The following is a 23,996-nucleotide window of genomic DNA, read 5'->3' on the forward strand; positions in this document are numbered from 1 at the left end:
GCTTGGCTTTAATGGTTTCGATGTAATGCACGGGGAAAGTCCCTCGCAAATTCCCAGTTCCCAGTGTAGTGCCTTTGTAGCTCTGCTTTGATGCTCTGGCAGTGCGTTAAGGCTTCAGTTTTCTCTAATTGCTGTATAACGAACTATCTTACGCCTGAATCATGCAGGAAAAAATTCCATACATCTATAAAGTGAAAATAATGCAGGCTTGATTGACCTCATTCAGTTAGAGACAATATGCTCTGTTCTCCCCAACACACCAAATCTTTTTCCTTCTGAAAACATGCAGCGTTGGCAGGTGTTAAACACCTTGAAGCCATTTGTAGAATCTGTCAATACCAGCTAATCTGCTCAAAAAACATTTGCTGCAAACATTTTGTCCCCACTGCCACAGCTGAGGAGGTTTAGAGCAGAGGAGAGAGGTGTGAAGGTTTTGGAAATAGCTGGGTCTGTAAGGAGGCACCAGTGAAGGCTTTGCTTGCTGAAATAACCGTGCTGAAGTACAATTCCCACCAACGCACGAACACGAGTGTGTGAAAGGCAACTGAGGCTAAAGATGGAAGAAGTCCAAGGCCAAGCACCGGGAGATACGGATTTGAGGGAAAACTGTGGTCAGAGCTCTGGCCCCATGGACAGAGAGGCGCTTGCAGAGTCGGTGAAGACTTGTACAAATGATCAAACATTTCCTTTTGAAAGAAACATGAATGGCTTTTTTCTGCTGAAAACTGGGGGTTAGAAATTGAGAGGGAGAGTGAATGCACTGAATGCAAACCTGCTGCTAATGCTGCCTCCCTCCTCCTCCTGCTCCCACAGCGATGAAGAACACGAAGGCACCCTCCCAAAAGATAAGCTGATCACTCTGTGCAAATACGAACCCATCCTCAAATGGATGAGAAGCTGCGATCACATCCTGTACCAGGCCCTGGTGGAGATTCTCATCCCAGACGTGCTCAGACCGGTGCCCAGTGAGTATCCTGCGGCGTGAGCAGGAGAGCACGAGTGGTCCCGACTCCCGCTCAGCTCCTGCTCCTCACCGGGCTGAGTCACGGGATGTTGTGTCTGACAGCGATCCATGACTCACTCGGCCTGGCTACCACTTGCCACAAAGATTTCCATTGTAAAAGCTGATTTAGACGGTTTTGTTTTGAATACAAGCTAAAATATTATGGCAACAGCAATATTCCTCCTGCAGCATTGCTCTGCGTCAACGGTATTTGTGGCCCCTGGAAATTCCCATGCTTTTTAAAATTGGTTTTATTGCATATCGCATCTCCTGACTTTGGCTAGGAGTCAAGGTAAAAGCATAGACTTAGTGCACGAGTAAGCACACCTAATCCTTGTGAGATGTTTCCTTGGAGATAGTATCTTTGTTTACATAGGACCATCCCGCCCCCTACTACACCTCCTGGAAATTTGGGGTCAGCCTCTGTTTGGGAGATTAGTGGTGCGATATTGAGGGTTTTCTCTCCGATTTGGCTCCTCGGTGAAGTGCGTGTGTCAGTCTCCCCGAGGCCTCGACTCGGACGTAGACTGGAGAAGTACTGGAAAGCCACGTCCCTCTGAGCTGTTGTCAGTCTACATGCTGGGACACGTACGTGGCTTTAAAGAGCATATTTCAACATTTGGAAAACGCTCAGAAGGACCATGAATAAGAAAAGGATAAGGAATAATTAAGTTTGAGTAACAACATTAGAGAATAAGTTTGAGTGCATCTCAGGCCCCAGCTGATTCCCTTGATGCTGAGTTGAGATCACAGCTAACCAGATCAGAGGCTGTGCTTTCCACAGCAGTCCTCAGCTGGAAAGCGATGTCCGAAAGACGATACAGAGCAGCCTTTCTAACTCTGCAGATTTCTTTGCAGGCACGCTTACACAGGCGATTCGTAATTTTGCCAAGAGTTTGGAAGGGTGGCTCATGAACGCAATGAGCGAATTTCCCCCCCAGATTGTCCAGACTAAGGTAAGCAGAGGGAGCACGTCGCAGGTCAAGGGTATGAACCCAGTGTGTGCATGCGTTGCGGTTTTCCGCAGGGATTGGAAATCACTGGTGGGGTTTGGCCACATGTACTCCAGACAAGCACGGTGTAATGAATAATTGTGAACCAAAATCAGCAAGGAGTGGGAGGACAAGTAGGGCAATTCTTTCGTACCAGAAGCTGGTGATGCTCTGTCCATTGAGCCATTCCCGTGTCCTGAAACTGCAGATAAAGCTTTGTGGAAGAAAAATCTCTGCAGTGGAATGAGGCCGTCCTGCTAGAAAGCGCAGGGTGCCTCATGGACTGAATGGCATTGCAGAGGCTCCTACCCTCCCTCTCCCAAAGCCATGGATTCTTGCAGCTTGTTCTCACCTTGCTGGTCTCTGCTGGAGGCAGAGCGTGAAAACCTGTTAGTTTAAAGAAAAGAAATGCAGAGGCTGTTTGCAAGATGCAATAGATGCTGCAAAAGTGCTGCTCTGGAGCGGTCGCGTGTGCTTTGGCCAGCAGCACGGGTGGGACTGTGCAGGTTTACCCCAGCCGACGCGTGCTGCGTGCTTGAGCTCAGCATCGAGAAGAGTTTGCCTTCCAGCCCCGTGGCCTCCTGCTCACGGTGCCCTGCGTGTTGTGTTCCAGGTCGGGGTAGTGAGTGCCTTTGCGCAGACGTTACGGAGATACACATCCCTGAACCACCTGGCTCAGGCGGCCCGTGCGGTGCTGCAGAACACTTCCCAGATAAACCAGATGCTCAGCGATCTCAATCGGGTTGACTTTGCCAATGTGCAGGTAACTTACTTTTCCTAGGTCATGTTGTCTCAAACTGGGACTCTATAATGAGGATGGTAACCAGCATCTTATTTCCAATACTAAAAAGCAATTAAATGAACAATTTAATGGTATTGGTGTTAATTCTCCAGGTAAGTCTGCCATCTCACTATGAATAGTGGAGAATCATAAAATCGTAGAATCTTAAGGTTGGAAAAGACCTCTAAGATCATCAAGTCCAACCGTCGACCCAACCCCACCATGTCTACTAAACCCTGTCCCGAAGTGCCACTTCTACACATTTTTTGAACACCTCCAGGGACGGTGACTCCACCGCTTCTCTGGGCAGCCTGTTCCAACGCCTGAGAAGGTACTAAGGAACTTCTGTAAGGAGTAGTGCTGCCAACAATAACGTAGCTCTAATACTAATATTGTACTGTGGTCTGGACGGATCGGAGGAGACATGATTCAGAGCTGGTTTGGAGTCCTTGTCTACTTGAAATGAAGTTGAATTCCTGGGTTGGGATGCACCAACCATGCAGGCTTGGCATGAGTAACTGTCAGCCCTTCTTTCCGAGCAGGAGCAAGCCTCGTGGGTGTGCCAGTGCGAGGAAGGCATGGTACAGAAGCTGGAGCAGGATTTCAAGCTCACTCTGCAGCAACAGAGTTCTCTGGACCAGTGGGCTAGTTGGCTGGATAATGTTGTTACTCAAGTCCTGAAGCATCACGAGGGCAGTCCCAGCTTCCCCAAGGCAGCCAGGCAGTTCCTGTTGAAATGGTCTTTCTACAGGTACATTTTCTTTCTCATTTTGAAGATATTTCTGCGTCAGGCTTAGGGCGTGTAAATAGCTCCTTGAAAAGCCAAGGCCAGGTTCTTTACTCCCCTGCAACTCTGGTTAACTGCTGCTCTGCCCTGGTACAGAAGGGAGCCTGGTGTCTCCTATATCCTTTCAGGATGGGGATAGGATGCTCCACCAATTAATTTCTTAAAGTGCTTTGATACTCTTGGGTTAGAGGTAGAAACAAAGCACTGCGTCCCACAGTACCTTCAAGATGATGTCAAGAGTTCCCATCAGCCTCGACGCAAGTGTAAAACACAACCCAAATATGTTGTTTCCCGGCCATTTTCCAGCTCCATGGTGATCCGTGACCTCACTTTGCGCAGTGCTGCCAGCTTTGGTTCCTTCCACCTGATTCGCCTGCTCTATGATGAATACATGTTTTATCTGGTAGAGCATCGTGTTGCCCAGGCAACGGGGGAGACGCCGATTGCTGTAATGGGAGAGGTGAGAATTATTTATTCCCTAGAAACAAACCCAAACTAAGCAGCGCTTAAAGAGACACGAGTGGTTCACAAGCCGCACTGTGTCCTGAATGTGTTTTTAGAACCATCTTTGCTAAAGGACCAGAGAGTTTACTGAGTTGCTTTGAGTGCCTGGCACAAGGATCCAGCTCCTCGAGCACCTTCTTCCCTCCTGGCTCGCTAATACCTGAGCTGGTGGGGTTTGGGGCAGCTGAGCATCGGAGGCCTGGAGGTGGGAGGAAAAGGATCTCCCCGCTTCTCTCCATAACCTGTGGGTACCAACCCTGACTCTGGGGTTCCTGCCAGAGCAAAGTCTCATCAAACACAAAAACTAAACCAAGCGAAAAAAGGTCCAAAAGTTACTTTCCCTGCAGCTTTCAGTGGTACCATTCACTGAACTTCTTCAGGCTTCTGCGAGCTCCAGAGTTACATGTGCCGTCAGCCACTTTCTCCGTTTCTGACTCAGAGAAGAGAAATGATGGGCTGTTTGTGTTGTTTGGGGGGGGGGGGGGGTGGAATTTTTTTAACAAAACAGCGAATCTGGTGCCTGGTTTGCAGGCAGGTCTTGTCCTGCCTAGCTGAAGCCACTTTCAATTTTTCACTCCCAAATGCCCAGATTTAAAAGGCCCCGATCAACCCGTGACAGCAATATAGAAACTGCTGTTAGATCAAAACTGATTTCATTTGCTTCTTGAAGCTCACGCTGTTTTCTTCCTTCCACAGAGCTCATGTAGGGAAGCCAGACAAATCAACTGCGTGCCTTTTGCTTTCCCATCCCCTCCCGTTAGACCCATGCTGTCGCCCCAAGTCAGCAGCGCTGCAAGTTCCCACTATTCCCTGCAAAACCTCAGTCTTATTACAGGAAACCTGAAAGGCAGCGAGTGGCTTCCAGCAAAACCTAGCTGTGGGAGGCTCTCAGCCTTCAGGTTTTGCCTTTCCTTCTTTAAACTCTTGCAATATTTCTGTCCTCCAGGAGGAGGCTGATTTTTTCTAGAAGAGAGGATGAATCGTGTCCTTCCATTTCCGTTGCTCGCTTTATAACTCCTGCTCTCCTCACTTCCTGCTGCTGCCCAACTTTGCATGACTTTTCAGCGTTATTGTTGCAGTAATTTACTGGTTTAGACCTTGTCACAGAGGGAGACAGCACATCTTCAGAACCCAGTATATCCCCAGCTCTCTGGTTACACTCGGCACCGTGGCGTTGCAAGCCAAAGCACTTTCCTGACGTGAATGCAAAGGCTTTACAGAGAGTTGCAGAGCGGTAGGGTCCCGGGAGAGGTGAATAGCCGACATGTCTGAGCAGTTGCCCGACAGATGCAGAGGGCTGGAGAAAAGGCACCGTCCTTTGGTCTGTGGCAGCACTTGGTCCGTGATCTGGGAGATGGAAAAATTTCTCCCTTCGTTCCAGAGCTCGATCCTGCCCTGGATGTTTGTTGTGTGTGACGTTTGCCTAGAGGTTTAAATGGCAGTGACAGACTTTTCCCCGAAACACGTGCTTGGTTTTACTTTCTGCTCTTCACCGCCGGCACTGCTGATGCTTGTGGTTTCTCCTGAGCGCGTAAGCTGCTTGTTAGAATTGCGTGGAAATAGATGCCAACTTGCAGGTCTGGCGCCTTGGGTCTCCAACAAGCCTCACTTACCTTGTAACTCCTTTTTCTTTCAGTTTGGTGACCTCACATCCCTGTCCCCAACACTGCTGGACAAAGGTACCTCCTCTCCCTCAAGGGAAGTCCTGCTGGGTCAGGGTTGAATCGCTGTGGGAGGGGGAACCTCGTGCTGGCTCTTCTACCCTGCTCCGGTGGGAGAAAGAACCTCCTCCCCTCCGGTCGCCACTCTCATGCTGAGACCTGTCCTTTGCAGATGACATTAGTGACCTGGGCAGCGAGGTGGACACGGACTCCCGGAGTGTGGGGGAGCCGCTGGTGAAACGGGAACGCAGCGACCCCGGCCAGTCGCTGCAGGAGATCTGAAACGGGGACTCAGCTTTTCTCCAGCTGGACGAAGACATCTGGAGCCAGGTTTGACGGTCGCAAGCCTGAGTCTCCCCGTATCTGCGTTATTAGTGCCTCGTAGTTTCTCTTTATGTTTACTTTTGTTTGAGGAAGGGCTCCAGGGGTAAGCCTGGGCGGACGGTGGGATGGGGCTGGTTTGCCTGCCCGCTTTCCTCCAGCGCGGCTGCTGGCCAGAGGGCGAAGGTCCAAAGTCTACTACTGAGCGATGGAAGCCTCCGTGGTCAGCTGCGGATCGGATCTGCGTGGCTAGGAGAGGCAGTCCTCTCCAGCCTGAGCGAGGCAGGCAGACGAGGCTTTCTCTTTCAGGGAAGGTGGTTTGGGTTTCTTCCCCACTTCTCAGACTTCACTGTGATACAAACTTGAACCAATCAGTGCCCAAGAGGAAGGAAAAATACCTGACCCTTCTCCTCCAGCCTTTCGAGACGAGCTGTCCTGGCCCTGACTTTGCCAAATAATTTGTGCTGGGGAGCGCAGGACAGCGCAGCTCTCTCGTACCTGCCTGGGGACAGGGCTGCGGGCTGCGCATCCAGCTGGTCCCGGCGGAGTGGTGCACATGCTCGCTCTGGGACGGACACGTACTTGCTCTGGGACTATGGGACGTGAGTTCCCACCCGCTCCTGCGTCTCCCCAGCTTGGCGTCTCATCGCTGATCCACGAACGCTCCTGGGATGCTGTCAGGCCAACTCAAGATACCAAAGGACTCTGAGGAAGCAGCAGCCGGTCACAAAGCGTGTCCGTTGCCCCCTGCGCTCCGATGCCCATGGGCAATCGCACGGGCAGTCCCGTTGCCCGAGCAATCCCCAGCCTCGCCAGGGTACTCAGGCGGAGGGGAACTGGTGCTGCGTCCTGGGTTTTGTAAAATTCTCGCTTGATGTCCTGCTAACGTGTCGAAGGTAGGGTGCAGGTGCCTGCGGGGCTGCATCCGGAGCATGGGCGAGGGTGTGCGACTGCAGTGCCTTAGGGTGGGCCGGCGTGCCCGCTTCCCCCCGGCTCTGGGCGAGCCGGCGCAGCTCAGACTCTGATAAAACAGCCCGTCCCGTGTAGCAGCGAGGGGCTGTCACGGGCCCCGGGTATGCTCGACACTACGGTGGCATTTCCCCTTGCTGTATCGCTTCGCCTTCTCCTGCGGCGTCATTGCGGTGGTGGCTCCCGCGGGGCTGAGCTGGGGGAGCTTCTGCCCCGGGGGGGTTTTATTCTCCCTTTCCGTGTCCTGGGGGGTCTGGGCTGACGTGGACTACAGGGCAGAGTGGGGGGGGGAATCTGTTATCAAGCCAAACTGCAAAAACAAAGCCCCAGGGCAAATCTTTCTGTGAATAAAGGCTGTGTCATAAATAGCTTTTATTATTATTATTTCTAATGATAAAGTATTTGATGTGAGCTTTTCCAGGGGTCTCGTGTACATTCGCATATCAGAGTATATTCTATCCAAATATATTATTTACTCATTCCGAATGGTACTAAGGTAGCTGTGACACTTTAAAAAATATTCCCAATGGCGAGTAAAAAGGAAGTGAGTGTAGTGGCACGTCTTTCCCTCTTACTGTCCCGTGCTGTTGTCTGTCAGGGTGATGTTTGTCTGTAAATGTCTCATGTCAAAGTAGCAGGAGCCAAGTGAGAAAGGTGGATTTATTTGTAAATAACGACAAGGAATGCTCCCCTGGGTCAGAGTCCGCACTTCAGATCCTGCTGCTAAGATGGTCTAAAAAAAACAACTGAGCAACCAACTCTTAAACTCCCCTGCTCCCACTGAGTGTGATATTAACTTTAGCTGGCGCGTTGGCTCTTCTTTGCAGCCGCTACCGACCGAACCCAGCCACCTTCTGCTTACCACGGACGTGCGAACGAGATGCTCTGGAGCTCTGCAGCACTGTGCAAGGAGTCTGGATAACCACCTAAACCCGATATGCACAAAATTCCCAGCTAAACCTGAATAGCAATAAACTATATATCGAGTGCTCAGGCCTGTACAATAATTGTCGTGGTCCCATTTCTTCTTTAATCACTGAAAGGAGATGTCAGGCTCACGCTGCAGCCTTGCAGTGTCGGGGGGGAGATGCAGGATCTGCCTGGTGCAGTCTAATTAAAGCAAGTTTTTGCCAGGGAACCGGTGTCTGCAGGGAGGCAGATTCACCACAAAACGGTGGCCGATACGTAGGGGTAATATTGCCTGTTACACCAGAATTCACGGAGGGGAGAAGAGGCTGAAAGATCAGGCTGCTGCTAAGCATGGGACCGCAAGAAGCATTTGCTAATTATGCTTCCAGTCTAATTATGGAGGATGGGAGCAGTGGGAGAGGGACGTGACGAGTGACAGATCCTTCCTGCTCCGACCCCTCAGGAAGGGGAAGGTTTAGCTTCAGCCTCTCTCCCTGTGTCCCCCTTGCTCGCTTCACTCGCCCTCTGGATTTTGCCTGGACCAGCCTGAGCCTCTTCCTCGGACACCGAGCCTCAGGGCCGGAGCACGGGGGTTATTTCCCCCTGGGGAGCCGGGCAGCACCTCCTGAGCCCGAGCATACCCGCCTGCAAGTGGGAAGCAGAGCGCAGCTCAAAATACTCCTGGTAGAACCCCCCCCCCCCAGCCTCGCCGTGCCACTGGCTCCATCGCCTCTCCTAGACGGGCGAGTCCCCGCAGGGATTTCGGTGCCAGCGTCGCTGCGGGGCTGGGCTGGCCGGCTGGGGAGCGGCCGGGCTCGGGCGATGGGACCCCCGCGAAGGACGGGGACGGCAGGACAGGGACAGGCAGCACCCGCACCTGGGGGTTCGCAGCAGCGTCACCACGCGTGATTCCAGGCGAGAGACGACTGAGATGGGAGTGTTGGGGGGGGGGGGTGTTCAGCCCTGTAGCGTCCTGACTGGCAGCGGATCTGCCTTCCGCCACAAATTCAGGTGAGGTGTGTCCTCCTTGTCACCTGCCACCAAGTGCCACCACCCTCCAGGGACCGTGGCTGTTCCCAGCTCCCCTGCCTGGCCACTCGGCCACCTCTGTCACCCCAGGACTTTCTTTTCCACCCACATCTCACCACCGTGCAGTTCCACACCAGCAGAGAAAGCCGGGAGGTGGCAGGGGGGTGACACCAAGCCCAGGGAAACCAGGGGACTGCGACATCCCAAAAGCGGTTTGGCATCGGTGGTCCCCGTGACTCGTCCCAGGCTGAGCTTTGAGCTGGACAGCGCGACCCAGCCCAGGGATTCATCCGGAGCAGCCCTGCGCGGCTGGGGCAAGGTGCTCAGCGGGGGACATGGCAGCTCTGGTTCTCGGCCACCTCCGCAGCCCCCCCCGTGCCCTGGCATCGCCCCCAGCCTGGCACAGCCGCCCCCCCCTGCCCTGCCCCCCCGCCCTGCCAGAAGCATCCCCATCTCCACGTTGCCCTCCTGCTGCTGCCCAACGCGGGGCTCGAGCAGCCGGGATGAGTTTCATCCCCCACCTCCTTCCCCGTCTCGCACTGAAGCCGTGGGCCGTCCTGCCCCGCAGCATCACCCCCTCCCGGGGGGCCGTGCCCTTCCCTGGGCTTCACCCCGTTCTTGGGGCTCTTCCGCTCCCTCTCACTGGGGCGGAGGGTATTTCTGCAGCAAGAAGGACCTTTGCCTGCCACTCTGGCAGCACCAGGAGCCCAAACAGTGCCCGGGACTGAACCTTCCCTCCACCTCCACGTGCCTGTTACCGTCCCTGCGCAAGACAGAGAAACTGAGGCACGGACCGAGGTGCCTCATGGCAGCAGCTCACTGCCCCGCTGGGTACCAGTACCGGTACCAGTACCAGTCCCAGTACCTCTGCCCCTCCTGCCTGGCCTGGCTCCGCAGTGGTGGCAGGAGGAGCCCGGCTGCTCCCGGGGCTCAGCTGGGGCTGTTTAACCTGCAGAGAGGTTTCACCTGGAGCCTGCTGGGTCTCGGTGGGGGCAGGTCCATAACCACCCACTGGGGCTTTCTGGGTGGCTGCTCTTATAAACCAGCTGCCTTGCTTGTCCCAGGGGCTTTTTCTTTCTTGCTTTCTTTCTTTCCCTTTTTTTTTTTTCCCCCTTTGTTTTTTTAGAAGCCTTAGTTTGGCATTGAGGAGGGTTGGGGTTTGCTGCCTGCGGGTCTCTAGGATGTAGTGCCAGGACTCTCTACCCGCCCAGCGCTGCCAAGCAGGTAAGGACACAGCAACGAGCTGCCTCTGCTCCCCCATCCCGGGGCTGGCGCCCAGAGCTGGGCTCTGCCCTGGGACTGGCTGTGGTCAGGAAGCGTCCCAGCACTGCCCTTCTCCTCTGTAACGTCCCAGATGAAGGATGATGTCATCTCGTAGCTCTGGGGTGGCCTTAGGGCTGGGTTCCCAGCCCAGCTGCAGCACCTCTCTGCCCGTGCAAAGAAATTCCTTCCCGGCGTCGCATCTCCTTCCGCCGCGGAGCCGCTCGCTCGCCCTGCTCCGCCAGGAAGACTTCGAGAGCTTCAACGGGTACGTGGCCAGTGGGATGCGTGTGGGGGCTGAGCCCTGATCTTGCCTTGTGTTTGTCCCCAGTGGAACGTGTCCCTTGTCTGGGATGGGTTTAGGTTTGTGGTGTAGTGCTGGCGCTCGCAGCGTGCAGGCTGGCGTTGCTCCCCTGGAGCCAGGGCAGAGCCGATGGCCCTGGGTCTGCCCAGGGTCTCACGGCTGTGGCTGAGACCAGGCGGTGCTGTGCATCCCAAAGGTCACCAACTGATACCTGTGTCCCTGCTGCTCTGCCAGGAGCTTCTGTGACGTGAGCGATGCTCTGGAGGCTGATCCCCCATGCAACTGCTCCGTCCCTGACCCGCAGCTGGTCCAGAGGATCGTGTCCCAAGTGGAGTTCTACCTCTCTGATGAGAACCTGGCCAAGGACGCTTTCCTCCTGAAACACGTCCAGAAGAACAAGATGGGCTTTGTCAGCATCAAACTGCTGACGTCCTTCAAGAAGGTAGGCAGCCCGTGGCGCTGGCCAGCTGGGGTGGGAAGTGGCCCTTCATGTGGAGGATCTGTGGGTGTCTGGGTGTGCTCTGGCTGTCTCCGGTGGGGTGTAGGGGAGGTCCAGACTCTGCTCAAGCTGTCTGTGTCCTGGTGCAGTGCTGGTGGTGCAGGGCTCTGCTCTTTGCCTTCAATGTTGCTGCAGCAGTTCCCCAGCCACCCTCTCTGGTTGGAGAAGCAGTGAACAGTCCTCAAACCACCCCCAGGGCTGGATTCACCTCTTTGGGATTCACCCATGGTCGCCCTGGGCTGCTTTGAGAGATATTACCTTAAGCAAAACACTGCAGGGAAGCGCTGGTGATGTGATGTACAGGGAAGCTGTAGCTTGTTGCCACAGTCCGGGGGGCACTGGGGACCCCGACGGTGCTCACGTGAAAGGGGGACATTGCCTTGCCGTGACTTCAGGTTGATGGGGTGGCAGCCTGCCTGGATGATGGGTTTAGGGTGGCCCCTGCCTGGGGAGACACACGGGGATGCAGCGGCCCCCTCTCTCCCGCAGGTGAAATACCTGACGCGCGACTGGCGGCTCACGCTCTATGCCCTGCAGTTCTCAGAGCTGCTGGAAGTGAACGAGGAAGGCACCAAAGTGCGGCGGCGGGTCCCAGTCCCCGAGTCCCTGCTGAGCATCCCCCCCAGCAAACTGCTGCTGGCCTGGGAGCTGCTGCCCCAGGAGCAGAACGTGCTGCCACCGCTCCAGAAAAACTTCCTTGAGACCATCACGAGGATGTTCAGCCCCTTCGGCGCCATCGCCTCCATCCGCATCCTGCGGCCGGGCCGCAAGCTGCCCTCGGATGTGCGGAAATACACGTCGCGCTTCCCCGAGCTGCTGAGCAAGTGCTGCGCGCTGGTGGAGTACGAGAGCCTGGAGAGCGCCCGCAGGGCCTTCGAGAACCTCGGCCGCCAAAACCGCCCGGGCAGCGAGAGCATCATGGTGGTCCGGCTCTGCGGGAAGGGCTCCAAGAAGAAACCTGGGGCTGAGAGGGAGGCAGCGGAGGAGCTGGTGGACCGGATGGGTTGGAAGGCACAGGAGGCAGCCGCGACCTTCCCCTATGGCATCGGGGACTCCCTGCTCTGCAGCTCCCCGGAGTCAGACGGTGCCCCGGCGTCACCGCCCCTCTGCCTGAGCAAGGACCCCTTGGCATCCACCTGGCCCAGCGGCGACTTCAAGCCTGGCGACTTCGGCAATGCCTTCACCGGGTCGCTCCTCACCAGCAAAGTCTTCCCTCCGCTCGGGGCTGGCTTGGGCACCGGCAGCTGCTACGGCTTCTGCTCCAGCACCGAGAGCTGCTGCGGCTGGGGGAGCAGGATGGGTGCCTGGGCGCCCTGGCGTAACAGCTCCTCTCCCGATGCCAAACGTCCTCTCGGCAATCCCCCGGCAGCGAAGTGGGGGACCGAGCCCCTCAGCCTGCGGGACGGGGTGCTTCGCCTGCCCCATGGCCCCGATGGCACCAAGGGCTTCTGCAGCAGCATCGGGAGAGGAGAGCTCGTCCTCCGGCCCTGAGGCTCCTTTATGTTTGGGTTTGGGGATTTTTCTTTTCTTTTGTTTTCCTCCTTCTCTCGAGCAGAATAATTCTCCGTGGCCCCCGAGAGCTGCAGGCGGTGGCGGTGCAGCTGCTCCAGGGGACGGGAGTTTTGGGGTGAGGACGATGCTCAGGGCAGGTCAGCGTGCGAGGTAGGACAGGACTGTGCCTGCCTCGGGTCCAGAGCGGCTCCCGCTGCCCCAGCGGCATCACTGGGACTGCCCTGAGGAAGGGGCTCAGCCCCCCCAGCCCCAGCGCTGGGGAACTGCCACTCTGTGCTTTCCACAAGCCAGACCCGGAAAGGTGACGCCGCTTCCCGAAGGTGCCGTTGGCTGCACTGGCCCCAGGTTGTGGAGCTCGGATGGGAAATGGGCAATAAAGAGAGATGAAGTTACCAGGCACTTTCTGGCCAGTGCAGTATTTTTTTTTTTCTTATTACTTCCCCCCCCCCCCCCGGTTTCCTGGTCTTGCAGCTGCCCAAGGTGCAGCCAGGCAAGGGGCGATGGGTCCCTGCCCGGCCTGCGGCTCCCCCCTTGCCACACTCGGGGTGCTTTGGGGTTATTTTGCTGCGGCAGTGAGGCAAAGCCAGGCTCCGGAGCTGAGCGTGGCGAGACCTGAGGAAGGGGTGATTGTCCTGAGGCTGTGAAGGGCTTTGCACCGAGCCCTGTCGATGCTGGTCGTGGGCAAGACGAAGCCCTTGTTTTGTGTGTCTGTCCTGCAGGGACCTGTCTGTCCTGGCTGCTTCCCCTGGGGACGGGGGAGTTGGTGACTCGCCCTGGGGTGGCTCGGTGCCCTTTGGGGCTCGCCGGCCCTGGTCTGGGGCTCAGCGGGGGCTTTGGCACCTCTTGGGTGCCGTTTCCCGGGGCCCCCTGTGCTCCCTCCCACGCAGGCACCGAGCGGTTCTGGAGAAACAGCTTTTAATGGGAAAAACAAAGAGAAAAGGCCCCAGCAAAGCTACTTTAAGCCTGCCCCCCTCCTTCCTACCACCCCTGCTCCCCCAGCCCCCCACTCCCCCCACCTCCATCCCATACCTGTTGTGGCTCTTCTCCCCGCCTGCCCCCCCCACCCCGGGGTGCTGCCTGCCAGAGCCCCGCGCTTGCCGGCTGTGCTGGGTGGCTTTGGCCAGGCGCTTCTGCCCCCGCTTCTCGCAGACGGCAGGCCGGGACGGTGGCAGGGCCATCCCTGTGTCCCCCCACGGCTCCTGGGGCTCCATCCTCATGGTGTTGAATTCCTCGGGGCTCAGGATGGCGTCGGGGGTGGGCAGCTCCTCGGGCAGCGAGAGTGAGGAGAAGTTGCGGGGGGGGATGGCTGCGCCGGTGCCACCAAGCTCCCCAGGCACGGGGCCGCTGCCGGGGCTGTCCCGGCTGACCCCCACCATGTCCGGGGAGCAGCCGAAGAGCCTCAGGGCCTGTTCGAGAAGCTCCTCCTGGGACACGGGGAGGTCGCCTGCCGGGTCCCCAAGGGCTTGGTCGTGGGGGGCAGCAGAGGGGCAGGGGTGGTCATGGCTGCCCCAGTGTGCCTGTGCAGGGGTGGCCGTGCCGCGGGCGTTGGGGTGGCCGGGCTGCCCCTCGACGTGCTGGTAGCTGGGGATGTTCGTTGGCAGTGCCGGGGGGGCTGGGGCCTCCGCTCTCCCCTGAGGGTGGTAGGGTGCGAGGTGTGGCGGCTGTGCCTGGGGGGTCAGAGGGGCTGCCCAGGCCGGGAGGGTCCTGCATCCCCGGGGCCCCCCCACAGGGCAGCACCCGGCAGAGCAGCGGTGCCATGGCTGAGCGTGGAGCTGGCCGGGGGAGGCAGGTTGGCGACCGTCCGCTGGATGTGGAAGACGCGGGGGTCGAAGAAGCAGCAGCCGCATGGAGCCCTCTGCAGACCTGTGTGGGTGAGAGGGAGCCGTGCTGGGCCAGGGGGTTGGGGCCCTCAAGGACAGCCACCGAGCTGGCCCCGATGGCCGCCATCCCCCAGCTCTGTGCTGGGCACGTGGGGAGCTTGTGGCCGGGGTGCTCCGCGCGGGGTGAGCTGCTGTGCTGGTGGGACAGGGTTGCAAAGCAGGGAGGAGACTGGCTTCTAGGAGGTGAAGCGGGAGAGATGGCCCCAAGCATTGGGGAAATGCTCTGGGACTTGGATTTCCTGGGCACGCATGAGCCAGGCGAGAGCAGGGACGCTTGCCTGGGCTTGCTGAAGCCCTGCGCCAAAAGTGCCCTGGGGACAGGGCTGATGGGGATGGTGAAGGCGGCGGGGTGGCAGAGCAGCCAGGGGTGCCGTACCTGGTGGTGGTAGTGCCTGGGGGCCCTGGGGTGCCACGTGCAGTGAGGGTGCCCAGGCTGCGGGGAAGGGCTGCTGCTGGCGGGGCAGTGGGCACAGGTTGGCTGCGCCTGGAAGAGAGACAGGAGCGATGGCCGGCGGTCACCTCCGCTCTTGCCCCCAAGAGCGTCCCCGGGCTGCAGGGGTCGGGGTGGGTGCCTACCTTGGGGGTAGAAGGTTTGGGGAAGGAGAAAAGTCTGCGGGAGCTGGGGTGCCGGGGGGTCCCGGGTGCCGCACGGTGGGAGCCGCAGTGGTGGTGGCGCCGTGCTGCGTTCTGGCTGTTGGCTGCTAAGGACTCTCTGGCGTCTCCCAGGAGGGAATGTGGGGTCTCCGCGTGTTCCACCCCAACAGCCTCCCCAGCCCCTCCTGCCTGGGGAGGGAAAGGGTTCGGGGGGGGCTGGGGTGCCCCTACAGGCAGCTCTCGGGGGTTGTGGATGAAAAATTATTTTTGCTTTAGTGTTTTTCAGAGGGAAAAGAACAAGTTGATTCAGCAGAGTGGTGCGGGGACCAAGCTCCATCCGCAGCCTCCACGGCAAATCCATTTGAGTATCGCCTGTGCGTCTGCATGCGGCGATGGCCGGGGTGATGCAGAGGTAGGAAAAAGGACCTCGAGGGAGCGAGGGAAGGTCGTGCAGTGTCACTCCGTGGCACGTCTTCCCCCAGCCCTCTCTCAAGTAGCGCTGTCGGGTCTTTTAGTCTCCTGATCAGGAAACAAGTTCTGGGTCTCCCTCAGAGGGGGCCATGCTTTCCCCGGGTGCGTGACCCCCAGGAGGAGACTGTACCCGCTGCTGCGTGCTCCCAGAAAAGGACTGGATTCTGCACAACACCCGACAATGGGGTGCTGGGGCTGTTTGTGCTCTACAGGACCCCAGGGACTGGGTTAGTACAGCCCCTCCTCATACTTGGGGGATTTGGCACTACCAAGGACATCCTGGTAGGAAAAGAAGAGAGGCTTCTCGCTACGTGAACAGCGTGTGGTATGGGGGAGTCGGGACAACTCCTGCCGTGAACTGCGAGGCCAAAGATTTCTCCTGGCCCATGTGTTGTTAATTAAACCGATCGCGCTCTGTTAGCGAGGCACCTCTGGCTGGGAGATTGTGCGAGGCCATCTGCTGCGTAACTTGTGGCAGGGACCGATGCTGGGGGCGTGAAGGCAACTGCGCTTCTAAAAAGGTAAAACTTTATTTCATTTCAGAGCACAGCTGAGCAACCCCGCTCCTTGACACGCAGCACCCCAACGCCTCCTCTTGACTCGATGCCATGGGAAAGGGCCTCAGCGGCCCTATCTGTAGGAATTTGCCTTGTGTTTAGGCAGGAAGGTGAAACTGGTAGGTACGGGTCCCAGAAGCAGCTCACTGAAAGAAAAAAAAAAAAAAGAACAAACCCAAAATAACCCACCCCCCCCAAGAGGTTTGTATTCAGTACAACAGAGCCACCAAGCTGTCACGTGGCCCTGTGGCTCTACAGCGATGGTGAGCGCAGTCAGATGTGTCAAACCAAGCCTGTACCCTCCCAAAAATTGAGGGCCGCTGCACAAACCCACCTCCGGTGTTGAGCTTTAACCCTGAACCACAGTACTGGGGGGATGCAGCCTCCAGGTAAAGGCAATGCTGCCCTTGCTGGGGAGTCACCGAGAGTCGATGCCGAAATGGGTTCCTAAGTTTGGTGACCTGAATGCCAGCCTCACTGCTGGCAACGATATGCCTAAAATCAACCCGAGCCTCTGAAAAGCTCCTCCCCACCTCTCTCTCTGCTTGTGCAGAGCCAAAACCCTGTTAGTGCCAAAAAGCATTAAGGTCAGATCCTAAAATGATGTAAGCCAGTTCTATTGCAATCAGATTTATCCTAGCCTAAGACTGTAACTATTTCACACTTTGAAACACAGATTGTACTTTCAGTGCAGAGTAATTTTTCTTGATAATCAAGGAGACTTATTTCCTGGATGCTGGTTCAATACAGCATCGCTAAAACTTTCCATAGGACATGACAGAGAGACTATCCCAGCAGGGCACAGAATTGCACAGCAAGAGCCTGAATCTACAGCACAAACCAGAAATAGAATGTGCCCAGAGAACCCTGCTTCTGGTTAGCGTCGCCTTAAAATGAGCTTTAAAGAATAAACCTAAATTGCTTTAGAATTTTGAGTTCTTATGGTGATAAACGTCCACTACGCAGCACTGCCAAGACCACAGGTTACAAAGCTTTGTGCAGCCTAATGCGGGCAGGTTCCGCCTGAAAAAAAAAAATGGCATTTAAAAATTCTGATCAAAACTTGGTGTACTTGTAACATGGGTTTAGGCAGCTGTTCAGAGTACCAACAAAATGGATGAGGATTAGCAAAACCAGAGAAGGCTGTAGCCGTGCTCTATTTTTGCTAATCTCTGTTTCCATGAGATGGGAAATAGCAGCTGGCTGCTCCAGCTCTGGTTTCAGCTGGCTTTGATCTTGCAAAATCATTTCCAGCCAGTGCCTGAGGACTCATAGATGTGGGGAAAACCAGTTTCCTGCACTTTGTTGCATGAACTCAGAAAACTGATAATGAAAAAATGGGGAAAATGCTCAGCTCTCCTAACTTGGAGATGGGGACTGCTTTCCTGCTTGGGCCTGGCAGGGTGGGACCATCCGGGCAGAGCACGGAGGGATCTGATACCAAAAGCCTGAGACATCCCATCATTTCGCCCTCCTCTGTTGGTTCCTACAACTGTCCTGGGATGAGCAGCGTGTCATGAGAGAAGGCAGATCTGCAGCGGGTACTGCTGGAGCAGATACAGGGACCGAGCGAGCTCTTTATGGGCCATGTCAAGCTCAGCTCAAACCCTGAAGTAAAGCCCTGCTTAACCCTTGCTGCCTTCTTACAGCCTCTTAAGCTGATGGGGAAGCGTCATCACCCCCTCTTTGGGGGGTGCACACAGGCACAGTGACTTTGTTGGGCTCTGTGACATCCCTTCCTAGCAATTTAAATTAAATTCAATGCTTCATTACCTTATTTTAATCCAATTGTCCACGTTTTGGCTTGCCATCAGCGTCTCCAGATAGTCTCTGCCCATGTAGTAAGGTGGCCGCTCGTTAATTTTCTGAGGTAGGTGTTCTAATAAGCCAACTGGAATATACCTGCAATGAAACGCAACGGCATCGTGTGCCGTTCAAATGGCGCAGGCTTGCTGCGGTACAGATCCTCTCGGCTGGGGAGAATTACCTGCAGAGGAAGGAGAGCCATTCCAGCAGGAACTTCCTGGTCTTCTCCACTCCCTGAGTATCTGACCCCCAGTGCTCAAGGCCGTAGTTGGTGAAGTCTTTGAGGATATCAAATCTCTCGCTGGAGGAGATATCCCAGTGTCTCTGTTCCTTAATTTCAGTGAAAAGCCACGGTTTGATGAGTGCCCCTCTGGAGCCAATTAAAAAAAAAAAAAAAAAGGTGTGTTGTTATTCCCATGACTGATGCTTCTGAAGATGCCAACTAATTTAAGAGACTTTCCAGCATTTACTTGCCAGCCAATGCTGCTTTTTTTTTTTTTTCCAATTTCAACAGGAAGCTGCTGTATGTTCCCACAGATTTTACCAATTTTTCAAAGAGTAGTTTCACCAAGAGGAAACTTCTCATGTTTTGGGTTTGTTTAGGCATTTTCTTTTTTTTAATTCCTTGTCTTACTCTTGCACCAATAGAGCTCAGAAGTGAAGGGGAAACACAGGCACTTGCCTTGCAATCATAATTCCCGAAACACCCATCTGCATGGCTCGATTAGCATCTTCGTAAGACAAAATGTCACCGTTTCCTGTCCAGAAGGAAGGGAGAAGCCAAAGGTCAAAATGATACACGAGGGCAAGTCAAAATGAGTTAATCCAGGCATGGGATAAAATTAAAAATGGACACAGGGTCCAAGAGCTGGATTGTCCAAAGAGGCTCTGGGGTGCATGTTCAGAGACTCCCAGGGATGTTTCTGATTAACGTTCCCCTTACAAGGAAAAAGAAAGCCTTCTCCTCTCTTCTTCTCCACCCCCAACTCCCACTCCGAAGGTCTAAGCTGGGTCTGTCTGTGCCACGGTGCCCAAGGCAGAAAACACCTGCTAAAACCAAGTGGTTTGTGTCCTGCCTGTCCCTTCTCCTCCTCCTCTGCTCAGCGCTCATCACGCCTGACCCCACGCACACAGGCGGATCCGGGCTGCACAAGAGCTGCTGGTGACTCGCTCCATCGTGCCAGCAGCAGCAGGGATACTCCAACCCTCCTCCCAGGCTGAACGTCCTCGGGAGCCTGATTTTTTTCTTTTTTAAAGATATTTCGAGTCATACATGCAGCACTTTCAGTCCACGTGACAAAACAACAGAAACACCTACCAAAAAGAGGCATGGGGCTTGCTATTTTAGCACATTCTGCTATGTAGTCCCAGTCAGCACCCCTCGTGTACCGCTGTTCCCTGGATCGACCGTGAAGCTGGGGAAAAAAAGGGCAGAACAGGAGTGCTGGAGAAATGTGGAAGGAAAATCTAGGAAAATGCTCTCTGCATCTGCATTTTTATCTGTTATTAGCAGAAAACACTAAAAGGTAGTACACAGCTGGTCAAAGGTGTTGGAAAGAGCTGCTCGGCTGCGGGGAAGGCGAAGGTCACCCCTGTATCGTGCTCTAGGCTGACATGCAAGCAGAGTTCCCCAGGCACCGGCCAACAATCCCACGCCACAACAAATATCCCCGTACCGTGACCATGGATGCTCCCCACTCCCGGATCTTGGGGATTATTTTATGAGCCATGTTAATCTTTTCTTGCACCCCCGTCCGTATCTTCACAGTCAGTGGAACGTCCAGCACCTGCAGAAACGGGAGAGTGAGGCCAGGCTGAGGCAGGAGTCGGCTCCACCAGCTCATCTCCCGCTGCCGGCAGGTGCTTTGACTCACCAAATTCATCCCTCGGACGATCTGTTCAAACTTGTTGGACCGAGTCATGAGAGCACAGCCTCCTCCCTGGGGGACAAAAAGTGGCACAGTCAAGACTTTCTGCCTCCCTGCATAGCAAAGAGGGTCCTTGGAGCTGCTCAACAGCAGCCCTCCACTCAGGGAATGCAGGTAAGACTGGGAGCAGCTCAAGACTTGGAGAAAGGGGACTCTGCAACAAAAATAAACCCACAGCCAGGCAGAGACGGCTAACCATTCCCTGCTCTTCAACAGCTTATTTGACTTCTCGCTGAAGTCTAGTGCCCATAAATGAACTGGGAGCTCTGGATCAGACTGGCAGGAGCAGAGCAGGTAGCGGGGGATGCGGCAAAAGACAAGCATCTGTTGAAGGAAGCAAAATGTGCTGCAGAACATCTTCTTACCTTCTTGTAGACCAGGTCAATGGGACACCCGACATTGATGTCTACAAAGTCCACTTCAATTGTCTGGTTCAGGAGCTCTGCACATTTGGTCATTGTGTCTGGAAATGCTCCCTCCAGCTATCAAAAAGGGACAGTTTGCATGAACATAAAAAGCAGCTTTTCTCCCCAGAAGTGAGTTATCATTTGTTTGGTTATCAAGATGACAGCACTCACCTGCACCCCAAAAATATCTTCGGTATGATGCCGTTTGAGGAGGGCCCACTCGGAGGACTGGCCCTGAAGCAGGTTTGTGCACACAGCCATCTCTCCACAGGTGACATCTGCCCCGAAGCGCTTGCATATCCTTCGGAAAGGGAGGTTACCACACTGAAAGAGACAGCAGAGAGGTGGTTTGTCAGGAAATTTGCTCTGTTCCAAATGTGGCAACAGCAAATTTTGACAAAAGGAGAGAATTATCTACCTACCGTGGTCAGTGGAGCCAAGTAGAGCTTGCCTTGGATTTCCAACTGGAAAACAAGGATGGAGCAGCACGTAAGCATAGCTGAACCAGCAGTGGTTAAACAGAAAGATATCCCAGTTAGCAATTTCATCATTCACCTTGGGTAAAACTCAGTGGGAAACCCGGGAAATCACCGGTTTTGTTCGAGAACCTCAGCTATTCTAAGAGACCGTATCGTTTGGAACCGCTCAATTTGTTTTCACTGCTCAGCTTGGAGAAAACCCAAAGCAGTGACAGATACAGAGGGATGCAAGACTGGCTAATGGATGCAAGGATGGAGGTGACGAGGAGAGGAAGGAAGCAATGCTCTGACCCCAGGAGAGCACTGCGCGGTGCACACAGACCAACCAGCCCAGCCTCGGCTCTCCTCGCAGATCATTTCCACCCTCGCTGACAGCTCAGCCCCTGCTCTCCTTCACACGCAAGGGGCTGCAGCTGCTCTTGGTTCTCACCCCTCCAAGGACACCACCACAGCCCCAAGAGCTCACCTTCCTGCATCCTTCCCCTCATGACAGTAACGCGGTCCCCAGGCAGCTCTGTCCTCTGCCCGCCTCTCACCCAGCTAAGAGGTCTCTTCGGTCTTCCCAAGCACAATCTCAACCACTTGACAGGTACACGAGAGATGGCAGCACTTGACCAAACTCTCCCTGCTCACCTTCTTCTTCTCACACGACCGCAGCTTTATAATGTCTTCATCTGTCACCGGGCCTGCTGTTTTGATGGGGCTGGGACTCTGCAAGGCGTCTGGTTTGGGATCTTCTCCCTGCTCTGGTAGCACAGCACATTCAGGGCTGTCTCCCAGGCCCTCCTGGGGTGTTGCGCAGTTGGACGCCTCTTGCTCCTCCGTAGAGCACCCTGTGGCTTTGCCTCCCTTCCCACCATCGCGATGGGGCTTGGCCAGACCACGGAGGTACTCATCAGCCTTCTTGAAGCTAAATTTCCTCTTGCGCAGCTGGTGCTGGAGGTCCTTGGAGAGGTTGTTCTTCACCGGCAACTTCCCTTCCCACTGCTTGGCCAAGTCCGTGTTGACGACGTTCTGGAAGCCATCCCCGAGGTGGGCCTGGGCAAAGCGGCAGGTGACGCCGTAAATGCACTTGCCGAAGGTTTCAAAGAGCACGCAGCTGCGCCCCAGGTCGGTTGGCTTCGTGGCCATGTACTCGCTGACGTCGTGAAGGAAGCGGCACCGTGGGCCAAAGTAGCACTTCTCTGCGCACCCCTTAAAACAAGGAGGAGGAGGTGAAAACCTCTGCTTGCCTGCCCGGGCGCGCCTGGGCCTTCCAGCACAAGGGAGCTGAGCCTGGGTCTGCCCCGGCCCAGAACCGCTCCGAGCACCCACCACGCCCCGAGGGCCGTCGGGTGCCCCGTGAAACGCTCCCAGGAAGCCGACTGCCGGAACGTGCCATAGAAGGGCAGTGATGTACCCGCTTGAGGGGACATTTTAGCACTACCGCTTCACGGAAGCTGACACTTCACGTGTCCCACTTAGCTCATCCCGCTTCACCCTCTCCCGGCCGGGCGACGGAGGCGGTTTTGCCGGCACAGCCCCCTGCTACACCATCCCTGCCGGGAGTTCGCCCTGGTGCAGCTCTCTCTTGACCACGCTTTCCTAGACTTAAAAACAAATGCAGCCCTTGAGCAGGAAGAGCCCACCGGGGTCCCAAACCCCCCGCCCCAGCGCGGCGCGGAGCAGGGCCCTTGCACCCTACCTGCGTTACCGACGGGCACAGCCTGCTCTGCTCGTAGCGGGTGGGTTTCATACACGGCCTGCTCTTGTTCTGCCCCCGGGCCCGCTTCCGCTCCAGGGGCTCCTTCTCCTCCGCTCCGGCATCCTCTCGGTTTTCCCCATCCTGACTGAGGTCCTCCGACCTCGCCCGTTTGGCGGGGGGCTCGCTCTGCCAGCTGCCGTCCTCCTCCTCCTCCTTCTCGACCTCCTCCTCACCGCTGCCGCCCGCCTGGGCGCCAGGCTCGCCCCTGGCCCGCAGGTAGGCATGGAACTGCTCCTTGGAGGCAAGGAACCTGCGGAGCCGCAGCACCCGTGTGACCCCAGTGAGGGTGGGAATGGGGTGCCCGGGACCGGGGGAGAGGGGGGTGCCGGTGGGGTGGGGGGTGCCGGGGGATGGAGGGGCCGGGTACATACCGGGGGTGTGGGGGGGTGTATGGCGGGGCTGGACACACACCGGGGAGGGGTATGGCGGGGCTGGCACATCCCGGGGGGTTATGGAGGGGCCGGGCATGTACCGGGGGGTTATGGACAGGCCCGACATGTACCGGGGGGTTATGGAGGGGCCGGACATGTACCGGGGGGTTATGGACAGGCCCGACATGTACCCGGGGGGTTATGGAGAGGCCGGGCATGTACCGGGGGGGTTATGGAGGGGCCGGACACGTCCCGGGGGGGTTATGGAGGGGCCGGACATGTACCGGGGGGGTTATGGAGGGGCTGGCACGTCCCGGGGGGGTTATGGAGGGGCCGGACATGTACCGGGGGGGTTATGGAGGGGCTGGCACGTCCCGGGGGGTTATGGACAGGCCCGACATGTACCGGGGGGGTTATGGAGGGACCGGGCATGTACCGGGGGGTTATGGAGGGGCCGGACACGTCCCGGGGGGGTTATGGACAGGCCCGACATGTACCGGGGGGGTTATGGAGGGGCTGGCACGTACCGAGGGGGTTATGGACAGGCCAGGCATGTACCGGGGGGGTTATGGAGGGGCCGGGCACGCACCCGGGGGGTTACGGACAGGTCGGAAACGCACCGGGGGTTATGGCGGGGGGGCGCGTCCCGGGGGGCCGGAGGGGCGGGGGCGGGGCAGCCCCAGGCCCGCACTCACCGGGCGCGGACCGGCGCCACCCCCGCGGCCACAGCCGCCGCCATGCTGCCGCACGCGGTGATGACGCGGAGGCGGGGCGGGACCACGTGACGGGGGCGCGAGTCTCTCGGGGCGAGTATAAAAGGCCCGGCCGAGGCCAGGCCGCCTCACAGCGGCGGGAGGGCGGGCGAGAGAACGGTGTGTTTGCTGCGCTCCGCTTCCCGGGCCGGGCTCCGTGCGGGGCAGCAGCGCCGCCGAGGGCTGTGTCTGTCTGGCTGTGGGGGGCCCTGAGCCCGCTGGCTCGCAGGTGGGGGACCCGGGGCCTGTCTGCTGGGGGAGGCCCCCAGGAAGGGCCTGGCCGTGGGGTCAGGGCTGGCTGAGGGGCTGCCTGCAGCGCCCCCCCCCCCCCCCCGTGTCACGGCTGCTCTAGTGGGGAGGGGAGCCTGGCGTGTGGCCCTCACACCCGGGAGAGGCGTCATCCCCTGTGGTGGCTCCTTTCTGTTGTGGAGCACGTCCTGGGTGGCATCCTGTGAGGGATGGGGGTTATCAGGGAT

General features: G+C 56.8%; 3 protein-coding genes across 9 annotated transcripts in view; 2 read left to right on the forward strand and 1 right to left on the reverse strand.

Annotated features, from left to right (window-relative positions):
• Window positions 1–8,017, forward strand: part of RFX2 (regulatory factor X2) — a 59,144-nt gene extending 51,127 nt beyond the window's left edge. For 5 of the 6 annotated variants that reach the window (XM_054805580.1, XM_054805583.1, XM_054805584.1 and 2 more), the window contains 7 exons: window positions 814–965; window positions 1,862–1,959; window positions 2,609–2,758; window positions 3,319–3,527; window positions 3,870–4,023; window positions 5,704–5,746; window positions 5,901–8,017. In XM_054805580.1, coding sequence (XP_054661555.1) covers window positions 814–965; window positions 1,862–1,959; window positions 2,609–2,758; window positions 3,319–3,527; window positions 3,870–4,023; window positions 5,704–5,746; window positions 5,901–6,010 — 916 coding nt within the window. In that variant the 3' untranslated portion in view covers window positions 6,011–8,017. The remainder of the gene's footprint in view (window positions 1–813; window positions 966–1,861; window positions 1,960–2,608; window positions 2,759–3,318; window positions 3,528–3,869; window positions 4,024–5,703; window positions 5,747–5,900) is intronic. The other variant, XM_054805586.1, reaches the window with a different exon arrangement.
• A 2,303-nt stretch (window positions 8,018–10,320) lies between these two features.
• On the forward strand, window positions 10,321–12,510 carry LOC129197468 (la-related protein 6-like). Its single transcript, XM_054805965.1, has 3 exons — window positions 10,321–10,484; window positions 10,755–10,962; window positions 11,509–12,510. Exons 1-3 carry the CDS (start codon window positions 10,321–10,323, stop codon window positions 12,508–12,510), a joined length of 1,374 nt encoding a protein of 457 aa, XP_054661940.1.
• Window positions 12,511–15,987: 3,477 nt separating this feature from the next.
• Window positions 15,988–23,522, reverse strand: DUS3L (dihydrouridine synthase 3 like). 2 transcript variants are annotated; one of them, XM_054805809.1, is made up of 13 exons: window positions 23,464–23,522; window positions 22,338–22,647; window positions 21,287–21,847; window positions 20,597–20,638; window positions 20,346–20,498; window positions 20,133–20,249; window positions 19,714–19,779; window positions 19,516–19,626; window positions 19,158–19,254; window positions 18,522–18,597; window positions 18,021–18,209; window positions 17,807–17,935; window positions 15,988–16,179 (listed from the first exon to the last, which is right to left on the reverse strand). In XM_054805809.1, exons 1-13 carry the CDS (start codon window positions 23,505–23,507, stop codon window positions 16,107–16,109), a joined length of 1,968 nt encoding a protein of 655 aa, XP_054661784.1. In that variant the 5' UTR covers window positions 23,508–23,522; the 3' UTR covers window positions 15,988–16,106. The 2 variants fall into 2 exon arrangements, with proteins under 2 accessions (XP_054661784.1, XP_054661785.1); XM_054805810.1 differs by lacking the exon at window positions 23,464–23,522 and adding an exon at window positions 23,389–23,446.
• Between the last annotated feature and the right edge of the window lie 474 nt (window positions 23,523–23,996).

The sequence above is a fragment of the Grus americana genome, chromosome 28 (genome assembly GCF_028858705.1).
Source record: "Grus americana isolate bGruAme1 chromosome 28, bGruAme1.mat, whole genome shotgun sequence".
Classification (NCBI taxonomy): domain Eukaryota; kingdom Metazoa; phylum Chordata; class Aves; order Gruiformes; family Gruidae; genus Grus; species Grus americana.

Excerpts from the sequence above, each read along its gene's own strand:
- DUS3L (XM_054805809.1), bottom strand. The coding sequence starts at position 23,507 with ATGGCGGCGGCTGTGGCCGCGGGGGTGGCGCCGGTCCGCGCCCG. Across the intron at positions 19,627-19,713 it reads TCGTCCGAGGGATGAATTTG|GTGCTGGACGTTCCACTGAC; the intron begins GTGAGTCAAAGC and ends CCGTTTCTGCAG. Across the intron at positions 16,180-17,806 it reads GACAATTGGATTAAAATAAG|TGAGCTGCTTCTGGGACCCG; the intron begins GTAATGAAGCAT and ends TTTTTCTTTCAG.
- LOC129197468 (XM_054805965.1), top strand. The coding sequence starts at position 10,321 with ATGTCATCTCGTAGCTCTGGGGTGGCCTTAGGGCTGGGTTCCCAGCCC. Across the intron at positions 10,485-10,754 it reads GACTTCGAGAGCTTCAACGG|GAGCTTCTGTGACGTGAGCG; the intron begins GTACGTGGCCAG and ends CTGCTCTGCCAG. Across the intron at positions 10,963-11,508 it reads TGCTGACGTCCTTCAAGAAG|GTGAAATACCTGACGCGCGA; the intron begins GTAGGCAGCCCG and ends TCTCTCCCGCAG.